The sequence below is a fragment of the Agelaius tricolor genome, unplaced genomic scaffold (assembly GCF_023055355.1).
Source record: "Agelaius tricolor isolate 1412-34295 unplaced genomic scaffold, bAgeTri1.0.p SCAF_124, whole genome shotgun sequence".
In the NCBI taxonomy this organism is placed as follows: domain Eukaryota; kingdom Metazoa; phylum Chordata; class Aves; order Passeriformes; family Icteridae; genus Agelaius; species Agelaius tricolor.
Window position 1 is genome coordinate 170,421 of NW_027269384.1, and position 14,854 is coordinate 185,274.

The 14,854-nt window shown below is 52.1% G+C and overlaps 1 protein-coding gene across 1 annotated transcript in view; it reads right to left on the reverse strand.

Annotated features, from left to right (window-relative positions):
• The window catches only part of LOC139586567 (bromodomain-containing protein 2-like), a 50,994-nt gene extending 37,593 nt beyond the window's left edge, over positions 1-13,401 (reverse strand). Inside the window, 3 exon segments of the mRNA XM_071420085.1 lie at positions 798-935; positions 3,951-4,248; positions 12,089-13,401. Coding sequence (XP_071276186.1) covers positions 798-935; positions 3,951-4,248; positions 12,089-12,117 — 465 coding nt within the window. The 5' untranslated portion in view covers positions 12,118-13,401.
• Positions 13,402-14,854: the final 1,453 nt, after the last annotated feature.

The following is a 14,854-nucleotide window of genomic DNA, read 5'->3' on the forward strand; positions in this document are numbered from 1 at the left end:
TGGGCCATTTTTGGGTGCATTTTTGGGTATTTTTATACCTTGTTGCAGCTGTAGCAGTTGGTGAACATGGTGTTGAAGTCCTGCATGCACTCTGCTGCCCCCCAGTCATAATTGGGCATTTTTGGGTGTATTTTTGGGGGGATTTTTGGGGGATTTTTGTGCCATTTTTGGGTGTATTTTTGGGGGGATTTTTGGGGATTTTTGTGCCATTTTTGGGTATTTTTGTACCTTGTTGTAGATGTAGCAGTTGGTGAACATGGTGTTGAAGTCCTGCATGCACTCTGCTGCCCCCCAGTCATAATTGGGCATTTTTGGGTGTATTTTTGGGGGGATTTTTATGCCATTTTTTGCTCTATTTTTGGGGGGATTTTTGGGTATTTTTGTGCCATTTTTTGGTGTATTTTAGGTTATTTTTATACCTTGTTGTAGATGTAGCAGTTGGTGAACACGGTGTTGAAGTCCTGCATGCACTCTGCTGCCCCCCAGTCATAATTGGGCATTTTTGGGTGTATTTTTGGGGGGATTTTTGGGGGATTTTTGTGCCATTTTTTTGTCTATTTTTGGGGATTTTTGTGCCATTTTTGGGTGTATTTTGTGCCATTTTTGTACCTTGTTGTAGATGTAGCAGTTGGTGAACATGGTGTTGAAGTCCTGCATGCACTCAGCTGCCCCCCAGTCATAATTGGGCATTTTTGGGTGTATTTTTGGGGGATTTTGGGGGATTTTTGTGCCTTTTTTTTTGTCTATTTTTGGGATTTTTGTGCCATTTTTGGGTGTATTTTGTGCCATTTTTGTACCTTGTTGTAGATGTAGCAGTTGGTGAACATGGTGTTGAAGTCCTGCATGCACTCTGCTGCCCCCCAGTAATAATTGTTCTCCAATCTCCTCTTGATGGTGCCCATGTCCATCGGCTGCTTGATGATCTTGTGGTAATCCTGAAATCGGGGCCAAAAAAGCCAAATTTGGGTCAAAGGAACAAAAAACAGCAAAAGGGGAGGGGCTGACACACTCAGGAGGGGAAAATTGGGAATTTTCTGGATTTTTTTTTGGAATTTTTTTGGAATTTTTTCTGAATTTTGAGGAATTTTCTGAGAATTTTTATTGAATTTTGCAGAATTTTCTGAGAATTTTTATTGAATTTTGAGGCATTTTCACAGAATTTTTTGCAATTTTGGGGAAATTTCCTGGATTTTTTTTTGGATTTTTTTCTTTTTAATTTTGTTGGAAATTTGGGGAATTTTGTGGGAATTTTCCTTGAATTTTACTGGAATTTTCTCTGAATTTTGGGGAATTTTCCTTGAATTTTACTGGAATTTTGTCTGAATTTTGGGGGACTTTCCTGGAATTTTCCTTGAATTTTGAGGGAATTTTCCTTGAATTTTTCTGGATTTTTTCCTGAATTTTGGAGGAATTTTCCCTTAATTTTGGGGAATTTTTTGAGGATTTTCCTGGATTTTTGGGGCAATTTTCTCTGAATTTTGGGGAATTTTCCAATATTTTTTTATTGAATTTTGGGACATTTTCCTGGAGTTTTCACTGAATTTTGGGGAATTTTCTGAGAATTTTCCTTGAATTTTGAGGAATTTTCCCTGGATTTTTGGGGCAATTTTGCCAGAATTTTTTGGGAATTTTCCCACAATTTCTTGGAAAATTTTCCTGGAATTATTTGGAGAATTTTGCTTGAATTTTTTTGAATTTTGCCTGAATTTTTCTGAGAATTTTCCTTGAATTTTGGGGATTTTTCCGAGATTTTTAAATTGAATTTTGGGAAATTTTCCTGGATTTTTTTAAATTTTGTTGGAACTTTCCTGGAATTTAGCCTGAAATCACTTTCAGGATCAGCCTTAAATCACCATAAAGACCAGGCTTAAGTCACTTTTAGGATCAGCTTTAAATCACTTTTAGATTCAGCCTTAAATCACCTTAAGGACCAGGCTTAAGTCACTTTTAGGATCACCTTGAAAGTCAGTTTAGGATAAGCCCTAAGTTTAGGACTGGCTTTAAATCACTTTTAGGATCAGCTTTAAGTCACTTTTAAAATCAGCTTGAAATCACTTTTAGAATGAGCTTGAAATCGCTTCTAGAATCAGCTTTAAATCACTTTAAGGACCAGCCTTAAGTCACTTTTAGTAACAGCTTTAAGTCGCTTTTAGAATCAGCTTTAAGTCACTTTTAGGGTCACCCTTAAGTCACTTTTAGGATCAGCCTTAAATCCCTTTTAGAATCAGCCCTTAAATCTCCTTAAGGACCAGGCTTAAGTCACTTTTAGGCTCAGTTTTAACTGAATCTCAAGCCTAAATAAAACCCCAATTTTCCAGTGACTGAAAGGGCCAAAATCCACCAAACCCCACCCATAAAAACCCCATAAAAACCCCACAAAAGCCCCAAAAAAATCTGAATTTCCGTTACCGGCAAGCCGAGTTTAACAGCACCCATGGGCTGCCAGAAGGGCCAGGCTTGAAATCACTTTTAGGATCAGCTTGAAATCACTTTAGGGATCAGCTTTTAAATCACCATAAGGATCAGCCTTAAGTCACTTTTCGGATCAACTTTAAGTCAGCTTTAAATCCCTTTTAGTATCGGCTTTAAATCGCTTTTAGAATCAGCCTTAAACCACTTAAGGACCAGGCTTAAGTCACTTTTAGGATCACCTTGAAATCACTTTTAGTAACAGCTTTAAATCCCTTTTAGTATCAGCTTTAAATCACTTCTAGAATCAGCCTTAAACCACCTTAAGGAACAGGCTTAAGTCACTTTTAGTAACAGCTTTAAATCACTTTTAGGATCAGCTTTAAGTCACTTTTAGGATCAGTTTGAAATCACTTTTAGGATCAGCTTTAAATCGCCTTAAGGATCAGCCTTAAATCACTTTTGGAATCAGCTTGAAATCGCTTTTAGAATCAGCCTTAAATCTCCTTAAGGACCAGGCTTAAGTCACTTTTAGGCTCAGCTTTAACTGAATCTCAAGCCTAAATAAAACCCCAATTTTCCAGTGACTGAAAGGGCCAAAATCCACCAAATTCAGGGCCAAAATCCACCAAATTCAGGGCCAAAATCCACCAAATCCCACCCATAAAAACCCCACAAAAACCCCAAAAAAACCCCAATTTTCGTTACTGGTAAGCCGAGCTTAACAGCACCCACGGGCTGCCGGAAGGGCCAGGCTTGAAATCACTTCTAGGATCAGCTTTAAATCACTTTAAGGATCAGCTTTAAATCACTTTTAGGATCAGCTTGAAATCACTTCTAGAATCAGCTCTAAGTCACTTTTAGGATCAGCTTTAAATCCCTTTTAGTGTCAGGTTTAGATCACTTCTAGAATCAGCCTTAAATCTCCTTAAGGACCAGGCCTAAGTCACTTTTAGGATCAGCTTTAAATCACTCTAAGGATCAGCCTTAAGTCACTTTTAGTAACAGCTTTAAACCACTTTTAGGATCAGCTTTAAATCACATTTAGAATCAGCCTTAAATCACCTTAAGGACCAGGCTTAAGTCACTTTTAGGATCAGCTTTAAATCACTTTCAGGATCAGCTTTAAGTCACTTTTAGAATCACCTTTAAATCACTTTAGGGATCACCTTTAAATCACTTTTAGAATCAGCCTTAAATCTCCTCAAAGACCAGGCTTAAGTCACTTTTAGGATCACCTTCAAAGTAATTTTAGGATCACCTTTAAGCCAGCTTTAGGATCACCTTTAACCCAGGTTTAGGATCACCTTTAACCCAGGTTTAGGATCACCTTGAAATTCATTTTAGGCTCAGTTTTAACTGAATCTCAAACCCAAATAAAACCCCAATTTTCCAGTGACCGAAAGGGCCAAAATCCACCAAATTCAGGGCCAAAATCCACCAAATTCAGGGCCAAAATCCACCAAACCCCACCCATAAAAACCCCATAAAAACCCCACAAAAACCCCACAAAACCCCAAAAAAATCTGAATTTTCGTTACCGGCAAGCCGAGTTTAACGGCATCCACGGGCTGCCGGAAGGGCCATGCGAATTGGTGCTTCCAGAGCGCCTTCATCACCACCTTGTGCAGGTACTGGAGCTGGTTGGTGACCCTGCCCGGCTTCTTGGGGTTGGACACCTCGGGGGGAGGAGGATTGGCCTGGGGCGCCGCCAGCGCCGGCACCGCCGCCACCGTGGGGCTCTCGAAGCCCTCGTAGAGCAGCGAGGGTTTGCGGATGCGTTTGCCCGGAGCCGCCGAGTCCAGAGCCATGAGGGCCGCATTGCCTTCGCTGAGGATCCTGGAATGGTGAGGAAAGGGTTAAAAAGGGAATTTTAGGAAGAATTCCTGCAAAATCCGGGCAAAAATCGCGGTCGAAATCGGTTTAAAGGGGTAAAAATGGACTTAAAATGGCAATAAAATGGTTAAAACCAGGCCTAAGTGTTAAAACCGCTCCTAAATCCAGAATTCTGGTGTTAAAACCACTCCTAAATCCAGGCTAGAAAGAAAAACTGCATCTGTTAAAACTGCTCCTAAATAGGGCTAAAACCACTCCTGAATCCACAATTCCGCTCCTAAAACCACTCCTAATTCTGCTCCTAAAACCACTCCTAAATATGGCTAAAACGGCTCCTAAATCTGCAATTCCACTCCTAAAACCGATCCTAAAAAGGGCTAAAAAGGGCTCCTAAATCCACAATTCTGCTCCTAAATCCGATTCTAAATATGGCTACAAACCGCTCCTAAATCCACAATTCCGCTCCTAAAACCGCTCCTAATCCTGCTCCTAAAACCGCTCCTAAATCCACAATTCTGCTCCTGAAACCGCTCCTAAATATGGCTAAAACCGCTCCTAAATCCGCAATTCCACTCCTAAATCTGATCCTAAAACTGCTCCTGAAACTGCTCCTAAATCAGCAATTCCGCTCCTAAAACTGATCCTAAATAGGGCTAAAAATGGATCCTAAATCCACTAATTCTGCTCCTAAATCCGATTCTAAATATGGCTACAAACGGCTCCTAAATCCACAATTCCGCTCCTAAAACCGCTCCTAATTCTGCTCCTAAAACCGCTCCTACATCCACAATTCTGCTTCTAAATCCAAGCCTAAATAGACCTAAACTGCTCCTAAATCCACAATTCCGCTCCTAAAACCACTCCTAATTCTGCTCCTGAAACCGCTCCTAAATCCGCAATTCCACTCCTAAATCTGATCCTAAAACTGCTCCTGAAACTGCTCCTAAATCAGCAATTCCGCTCCTAAAACTGATCCTAAATAGGGCTAAAAATGGATCCTAAATCCACTAATTCTGCTCCTAAATCCGATTCTAAATATGGCTACAAACGGCTCCTAAATCCAAAATTCCGCTGCTAAAACCGCTCCTAATTCCGCTCCTAAAACCGCTCCTAAATCCACAATTCCGCTCCTAAAACCGCTCCTAATTCCGCTCCTAAAACCGCTCCTAAATCCCCAATTCCGCTCCTGACCCCGCTGTGCCCGCGGCCACCGTGGGGCTCTCGAAGCCCTCGTAGAGCAGCGAGGGTTTGAGGGCTTGAGGGGTTGAGGGGTTTGAGGGTTTGCGGCTGCGTTTGCCCGGAGCCGCCGAGTCCAGAGCCATGAGGGCCGCATTGCCCTCGCTCAGGAGTCTGGAAAACACGGTGAGGAAAGGGTTAAAATGCAAAGGAATGGGTTAAAATGGCAAAATCCAGGCAAAAATCACGGTTGAAATGGGTAAAAATGGACTTAAAATGGTTAAAACTGGGCCTAACTGTTATAAACGGCTCCTAAATCCGCGATTCTGGTGTTAAAACTGGTCCTAAATGTGGGCGAAAAGAAAGAAACGATGACGCTAAAACTGAGCCTAAATAGGGCTAAAAACCGCTCCTAAAACCGCTCCTAAATCCACAATTCTGCTCCTAAAGCTGCTCCTAATTGTGCTCCTAAAACCACTCCTAAATCCCCTCCAAAAATCGGTCCTGAATCCACAATTCCACTCCTAAATCCGATCCTAAATATGGCTAAAACCGGCTCCTAAATCCACAATTCTGCTCCTAAAACTGCTCCTAATTCTGCTCCTAAATCCGCAATTCCGCTCCTAAAACCGCTCCTAAAAATGGCTAAAAACGGCTCCTAAATCCGCAATTCCGCTCCTAAAACCGCTCCTAATTCTGTTCCTAAAACCGCTCCTAAATCAGCAATTTCGCTCCTAAAACCGCTCCTAAAAATGGCTAAAAACGGCTCCTAAATCCGCAATTCTGCTCCTAAATCCGATCCTGAATAGGGCTAAAAACGGCTCCTAAATCCACAATTCCGCTCCTAAAACCGCTCCTAATTCTGTTCCTAAAACCGCTCCTACATCCACAATTCTGCTCCTAAATCCGAGCCTAAATAGACCTAAAACCGCTCCTAAATCCGCAATTCTGCTCCTAAAACCGCTCCTAATTCTGCTCCTAATTCTGCTCCTAAAACCGCAATTCCGCTGCTAAAACCGCTCGTAAATCCAAAATTCCGCTCTTAAACCCGAGCCTAAATATGGCTAAAAACGGCTCCTAAATCTGCAATTCCGCTACTAAAACCGCTCCTAATTCTGCTCCTAAAATGGCTCCTAAATCCGCTATTCCGCTCCTAAATCCGCTCTGAAAATCGGTCCTAAATCCAGAATTCAGCTCCTAAAACCGATCCTAAAACCGCTCCTAAATCTGCGATTACGTACCTAAAACCGCTCCTAAATCCAGAATTCTGCTGTTAAAACTGGTCCTAAATGTGGGCAAAAAGAAAGAAACAATGATGCTAAAACCGATTCTAAATAGGGCTAAAAATGGCTCCTAAATCCACTATTCCAATCCTAAAACCACTCCTAATTCTGCTCCTAAATCCACAATTCTGCTGCTAAAACCGATCCTAAATCCCCTCCAAAAATCGGTCCTGAATCCACAATTCTGCTCCTAAAACCGATCCTAAAACCGATCCTAAATCTGCTCCTAAATCCGCAATTCTGCTCCTAAAACCGCTCCTAAATCCACAATTCTGCTGCTAAAACCGATCCTAAATCCCCTCCAAAAATCGGTCCTGAATCCACAATTCTGCTCCTAAAACCAATCCTAAAACCGATCCTAAATCTGCTCCTAAATCCGCAATTCTGCTCCTAAATCCGATCCTAAATAGGGCTAAAAACGGCTCCTAAATCCAGAATTCCGCTCCTAAAACCGCTCCTAAATCCGTAACTGTGCTGCTAAAATTTGGGGATTCTGGGGCATCCAGGAATGGGGACACAAACCCCAAAGATTTGGGATTCCCCAGGACACAGATCCCAAAGATTTGGGGACACCAACCCCAGGGATTTGGGGACCCCAATGTCACCGATCCCAAAGATTTTGTGGTCCAGGATTTGGGGACATCAATCCCAAGGATTTGGGAACCTCAAGAACTCAAATCCCAAAGATTTGGGGACCCCAATGTCACCAATCCCAAAAATTTAGGGACCCCCCAGGACACCAACCCCAAATATTTTGGGGACCCCCAGGACACCAATCCCAAGGATTTGGGGGCCCAGGATTTGGGGACATCGATCCCAGAAATTTGGGGACCCCCAAGAACTCAAATCCCAAAGATTTGGGGACCCCGATGTCACCAATCCCGAGGATTTGGAGGTCCAGGATTTGGGGACACCGATCCCAGAAATTTGGGGACCCCCAAGAACTCAAATCCCAAAGATTTGGGGACCCCGATGTCACCGATCCCAAGGATTTGGGGATCCAGGATTTGAGGACACAAACCCCAAAGATTTGGGGACCCCCAGGACACCAATCCCAAGGATTTGGGGGTCCAGGATTTGGGGACACAAATCCCAAAAATCTGGGGACCCACAGGACATCGATCCCAAGGATTTGGGGACCCCAATGTCACCAATCCCAAGGATTTGGGGGTCCAGGATTTAGGGACACCAATCCCAGAAATTTGGGGACCCCCAGGACATCGATCCCAAGGATTTGGGAACCCCCAAGAACTCAAATCCCAAGGATTTGGGGACTTCCAGGACACCAATCCCAAGGATTTGGGGGTCCAGGATTTGGGGACATCAATCTCAAAAATTTGGGGACCCCCAGGACACCGATCCCAAGGATTTGAGGACCCCAATGTCACCAATCCCAAGCATTTGGGGACCCTCAGGACACCGATCCCAAAGATTTGGGGACCCCAATGTCACAAACCCCAAATATTTGGGGACTCCCAGGACATCAACTCCAAAAGATTTTGGGGTTCCAGGAATGGGGACACCAATCCCAAAGATTTGGGGACCCCCAGAACTCCAATCCCAAGGATTTGGGGACAGCAATCCTAAAGATTTGGGGAGCCCCAGAACATTGATCCCAAGGATTTGGGGGTCCAGGATTTGGGGGACAACCGATCCCAAAAATCTGGGGACCCCCAGGACGCCGATCCCAAGGATTTTGGGGGTCCAGAATTTGGGGACACAAATCCCAAGGATTTGGGGAACCCCAGGACACAAATCCCAAGGATTTGAGGACCCCAATGTCACCAATCCCATGGATTTGGGGGACCCCCAGAATTCTAAACCCAAAGATTTTGGGAACCTCCAGGACCCCAGTCCCAAGGATTTGGGGGCCCCCAATGTCACCAATCCCAGGCAATTGGGGACCCCAATGTCACCAATCCCAAGGATTTGGAGGTCCAAGACTTGGGGACACAAATCCCAATTATTTGGGGACCCTCGTGTCACCAATCCCAAGGATTTGGGGACCCCCAGAATTCTAAACCCAAAGATTTGGGGACCCCCAGGATCCCAATCCCAAGGATTGGGGGTCCAGGATTTGGGGACACCGATCCCAGGAATTTGGGGACCCCCAGGGACATTGATCCCAAGGATTTGAGGACCCCAATGTCACCAATTCCAAAGATTTGGGGACCTCCAGGACCCCAATCCCAAAGATTTGGGGAGCCCAATGTCACCAATCCCAGGGATTTGGGGGTCCAGGATTTGGGGACACCGATCCCGAGGATTTGGGAATCCCAAGAACTCAAATCCCAAGGATTTGGGGACCCCCATGTCCCCAATCCCAAGGATTTGGGGGTCCAGGATTTGGGGACATCGATCCCAGAAATTTGGGGACCCCCAGGACACCGATCCCGAGGGATTTGGGGACACCAACCCCAGAGATTTGGGGACCCTCAGGATTTGGGGACACCGATCCCAGAGATTTGGGGACCCCCAGGATTTGGGGACACTGACCCCAGGGATTTGGGGACCCTCAGGGATTTGGGGACCCCAGGGATTTGGGGGTCCAGGATTTGGGGACACCGATCCCAAGGGATTTGGGGACCCCCAGGATTTGGGATCCCCTTTTTTTCCCAGAGCTGACCCCTGGGTGACCCCGGATTGTCCCCAAGGGCACGACCCCGGTGACAAGGACAGGGTGACCTTGGTGACAGATTGGGGGTGACACTGCCACAGTTTGGGGGTGACACTGGCACAGTTTGGGGGTGACACTGTCACAGTTTGGGGGTGACATTGTCACAGTTTGGGGGTGACATTGTCACAGTTTGGGGTGGCACTGTCACAGTTTGGGGGTGGCACTGTCACAATTTGGGGTGGCACTGTCACAGTTTGGGGTGACACTGTCACAGTTTGGGGTGACACTGTCACAGTTTGGGGTGGCACTGTCACAGTTTGGGGTGAGACTGTCACAGTTTGGGGTGACACTGTCACAGTTTGGGGTGACACTGGCACAGTCTGGGGGTGGCACTGCCACAGTTTGGGGTGACACTGGCACAATTTGGGGGTGTCACTGTCACAGTTTGGGGGTGGCACTGTCACAGCCTGGGGGTGACACTGTCACAGCCTGGGGGTGACACTGTCACAGTTTGGGGTGACACTGTCACAGTTTGGGGGTGACACTGTCACAATTTGGGGGTGACACTGTCACAGTTTGGGGTGGCACTGTCACAATTTGGGGTCCCAATGTCCCTGTCACAGCCTGAGGGTGACACTGCCACAGTGGGGGGGAGTCCCCAACGTCACTGTCACAGCCTGAGGGTGACACAGATCCAGCATGGGGGTCCCACAGTGACACTGCCACAATTTTGGGGTCCCCTGTGTCCCCAATGTCACTGTCACAACACGGACACCCCATATTGCCACAGCCACAATTTCGGGGCCCCCATGTCCCAGTCACACCATGAGGGTGACACAAACACAGCACGGGGGTCCCATGGTGACACTGCCACAATTTGGGGGTGCCCATGTCACTGTCACAGCCTGGGAGTGACACAAACCCAGCACGAGGGTCCCACAGTGACACTGCCACCATTTGGGGGTCCCTGTGTCCCCAATGTCACTGTCACTGTCACTGCACTGGGGTGACACAGATCCAGCAGAGGGTCCCCAATGTCACTGTCACAGCAATGGGGGTGACACAGACCCAGAATCAAGGATCCCATAGTGACAATTCGGGGGTCCCAATGTCACTGTCACTGCACGGGGGTGACACAAACACAGCAGGGGCATCCCACAGTGACACTGCCACAATTTGGGGGTGTCCATGTCACTGTCACAGCATAAGGGTGACAGACCCAACACAGGCACCCCACAGTGACACTGCCACAATTTAGTGGTCCCAATGTCACTGTCACAGCCTGGGAGTGACACAGACCCAGCATGAGGGTCCTACAATGACAGTGCCACAATTTGGGGGTCCCTGTGTCACTGTCACTGCATTGGGGTGACACAGATCCAGCAGAGGGTCCCCAATGTCACTGTCACAGCCTGGGGGTGACACAGACCCAGAATCGAGATCTCACAGTGACAGTGCCACGATTTGGGGGTCCAAGTGTCACTGTCACAGCATGTGGGGTCCCACAGTGTCACTGTCACAGCACGGGGGTGACAGGCCCAGCACGAGGGTTCACACAGTGACACTGCCACAATTTGGGGGTCCAGAGGTGACACTGCCACAGCCTGGGGGTGACACAGGTCCAGCACCACAGTGACACTGCCACAATTTGGGGGTGTCCATGTCACTGTCACAGCATGTGGGGTCCCACAGTGTCACTGTCACAGCACGGGGGTGACAGGCCCAGCACGAGGGTCCCACAGTGACACAGCCACAATTTAGTGGTTCCTGTGTCACTGTCACAACATGGGGGTGACACAAACCCAGCATGAGGGTCCCACAGAGACACTGCCACAATTTGGGGGTGCCCATGTCACTGCCACAGCCTGGGGGTGACACAGGTCCCAGCACCACAGTGACACTGCCACAATTTGGGGGGTCCCACTGTCCCTGTCATAGAATGTGGGGGTCCCACAGTGCCACAGCCAGGATTTAGGGGTGCCCATGTCACTGTCACAGCCTGGGGGTGACACAGGCCCAGCATGAGGATACTACAGTGACACTGCCACAATTTAGGGGTCCCTGTGTCCCCAATGTGTCCCCAACGTCACCGTCACAGAATGTGGGGTCCCACAGTGACACTGCCACAATTTGGGGATCCGGTGGTGACACTGCCACAGCCTGGGGGTGACACAACCACAACGTGAGGGGTCCCACAGTGACACTGCCACGATATGGGGGTCCCAATGTCACTGTCACAGCATGGACGTGACACAAACCAAAGACACCCCACAGTGACAATGCCATGATTTGGGGGTGCCCCATGTCACTGTCACAGTCTGGGGGTGACAAAGGTCCAGCACCACAGTGACACTGCCACAATTCAGGGGTCCCCATGTCACTGTCACAGCACGGTGGTGACACAGGTCCAGCACCACAGTGACACTGCCACAATTTGGGGGTCCTCAATGTCACTGTCACAGAATGTGGGTTCACACAGTGACACTGCCACAATTTGGGGGTCCTCAATGTCACTGTCACAGAATGTGGGTTCACACAGTGACACTGCCACAATTTGGGGGTCCTCAATGTCACTGTCACAGAGTGTGGGTTCACACAGTGACACTGCCACAATTTGGGGGTGCCACTGTCCCTGTCACACCACGAACCCCCCACAACACCACAGCCGCATCTCGCTGCCCTCACAGCGCACCCCATCCCCTCACACCGACACCCCCAAACCCCGCATTTCCCCGTCCGCCCCACGCGTGTCCCCGCCAGCACCTACTTGCTCTGGGGATTCACATTCTGCAACATCCCGGCGGCTGCTGCTGCTGCTGCTGAGGCCCTCGGGCCCGCCCGGCCTTCGTCTCCTCCTCCTCCTCCTCCTCCTCCCGCCGTCTCCTCCGACGAGCCCCCCACTTTGCCCGGCCAAAGCTTCACCGCTCCCGGCCCGCTTTGGGCCTTTCCAGCGTCAGCGCATCCCCGGTACCAGGGGAGGGGGGTCTTGAAGGGAGCCCCCTCCCCTTTGCGAGTTCCTCAAGCGACGGCAGAGGATGAGGAGAATGAGGGAGGGAGGGAAAAGAACCGAGCTCGGCCTCACATCCACGGGGCGCGGCGAAAATGGCGGCGCGCTCTGAGGGGATGCACCGGGGGGGCCACACACAGAAATGGAGCGGGGTGGGGGGGGATCGTCCCTTCGGAGCCTCACCGGACCCGCCGAACGCGGCGCGATCCGCTCGATACAACCCCGGCCGAGTCGCTGCCAGCCTCCGGCGGCCTCGGCTGGGATGGAAGAGGCGAGGAGCCGCGCTCGGAGCGGCGGATGACGGCGGATATCGTAGCGGGCAATCTCAGCGGCCGCGCTCCATCTTGGCTCGCTGAGGGGAAGGAGCGAGTAGGGGGGGGGGAGGAGGAGGGAGGGAGGTGGTGGAAAAGAAGCCGGGCGGAGGCGTCTCCCCCCTCTCGCCGCCGGTGGCCGCAGGCAGGGGTCGCTGCGGAGGCCGGGGAGGGTCCGGGGAGGGTCCCGGAGCCCTCCGGGACGGCGGAGGCGGGGGATGGAGCCGGGTTGGGGCCGCCCCCCTCGCGCGCCGGGCCCGACCCGCTCCGTCCCTTCGTCCCCGCGAAATGGCGCCGCTCGGCCTGCCCCCGCCCGCCCTTATATAGACCTGAGGCGCCTCGCCATTGGCCGCCCCGCGCGCTGACGTCACCCAACCGCCCCGCCCCGCCCCACCGCTGCCTCATTGGGCGGAGGCACACGCCGGGAAAGGGTGCGATTGGCCGAGCGTAGCGTCAATCAACGGAAGGGCTCCACGCCCCTCCCGGCCTTCCACCCAGCGCCTCGCCCGACGCGCGCGGCCGTCTCCCCGCTGATTGGTTGGCGCCGGAGCCCGCCGCGCGCTGATTGGCCGGCAGGTCACGCGGGGGGCGGGCTCAGCCGCCGATTGGCTGCGGCGCCCCGGGGGGAGGAGGGGGGAGGCGAAGGAGGAAGAAGGGGCCGGCGGGCGCCATCTTGAATGGCGGCGGCGGCCGCGGCCGGACAATGAGCGCGGCCGCTGGCGGCCGGACCCCCCCCGTCCCCCGCCGCTCCTCGGCCGCAGCGAGCTCCGGGGACGCTCCCCCGCCGGGCCTCACCCCCCTCGCGGTGCTCTCCCAGCCCTCAATGCTCCGTTCAACCCCGCGCCCCCCCCCCCACCCCCCCCCACAGGCAGCCACGCACCGCGTCGCCCCCGCTCCCCCGCGGCGCCCACAGGGGCTCGGGCGGCTCCAGCCTTTCCCTGAGCACACGCGGGGGGCGACAACCCCCCACGAACACGCCGCTCCCGCGGCCGCCAGCGCCTCTAAAGCCCCAAAACGCCGCTCGCCCCCCACCCCATCCCCCCCTCACCCCCAACCTCGGGGAGCCCCGAACCCCCTCCCTCCCCACGGGCTCCCCCTCCGGGACCCCCCGACCCTTTTCGCCCTCCTCGCTGAGGGAATTCTCGCGTCCTTCCCGACCTCTTCCTCTCCACCATTCCCCCCCCCCCTCCCCGGGGTTCGCAGGACACGGGTGGCTCCGTGTGGCGTCCGCTTCCCTTCCCCCCTCCCCGGGGCTCTCCACCGCCACCGTGACACAGCACTTGGGGCCGCGCCCGCCGCCGCCCCCGCGCGAACACCCCAAACATGGCGCTTTTCGCCCCAAACCGCCGCCCCCGCCGCGCGCACAAAGCCGCGCCCGCCCCGCTGTCAATCACCCGCTCCGCGCCTTCCTATTGGTCGACGCGCCGAAAAGAGGGCGGGATGAAGCCTGATTGACAGCGCGCCGCCATCACGTGACCTCCCCCCGCCTCCGCGCTGCTGTGGGGGGGGGCAGGGCGAGGCCGCCCCCCCCCCGGCACTCACCTGAGGCGCCCCCGCTTCGCGCCGCGACCCCCGGGCTCGGCCCCGCTTCATCCGCCCCCCTCTCCTCTCCCTTCAAATCCTCCCGCCCCAAAAAACCCCGGGTTTGGGGCAAAAAAGGTAAAAAAAACCATCCCGGGGCAGAAAAGGGAGCCACGAGCTACGTCACCCGCGCGCTGATTGGCTGGAGGCAGTCACGTGGCTCACCCGCGGCTCCCACGGGTCCCCATTCATGGCCCCCCCCTCCCCCCCTCCCCCGGCGTGGCGGGAAAGGCTCCGCGGGGTCCTAGCGCCGCGCGCATGCGCAGTGCGGGGAGCGCTGCAGCGTGGGGTTCGTGGGGGGGGCAACCCACGGAGGTCCGTGGGGGGGAGGGTCCCAAAAATTCCTGGGAGGGGTCCCCAAAAATTCTTGGGGTGTCCCCACGAGGGTCTGTGACACTCCTGGGGGCGTCAGGAGGGGTTGGGGGGGCACCCACGAGTGTCCGCGATGGGGTGCGTGGGGGCACCCACGGGGGGATTCGGGGTCCCAAAAATTCCTGGGGTGTCCCCACGGAGGTCCGCGACATCCCTGGGGAGGTGGGGATGAGGGTGGGGGGGGCACCCACGGGGGTCCCCAAAAATTCTTGGAGTGTCCCCACGGGGGTCCGTGACATCTCAGGGCTTGGTCAGGATGGGT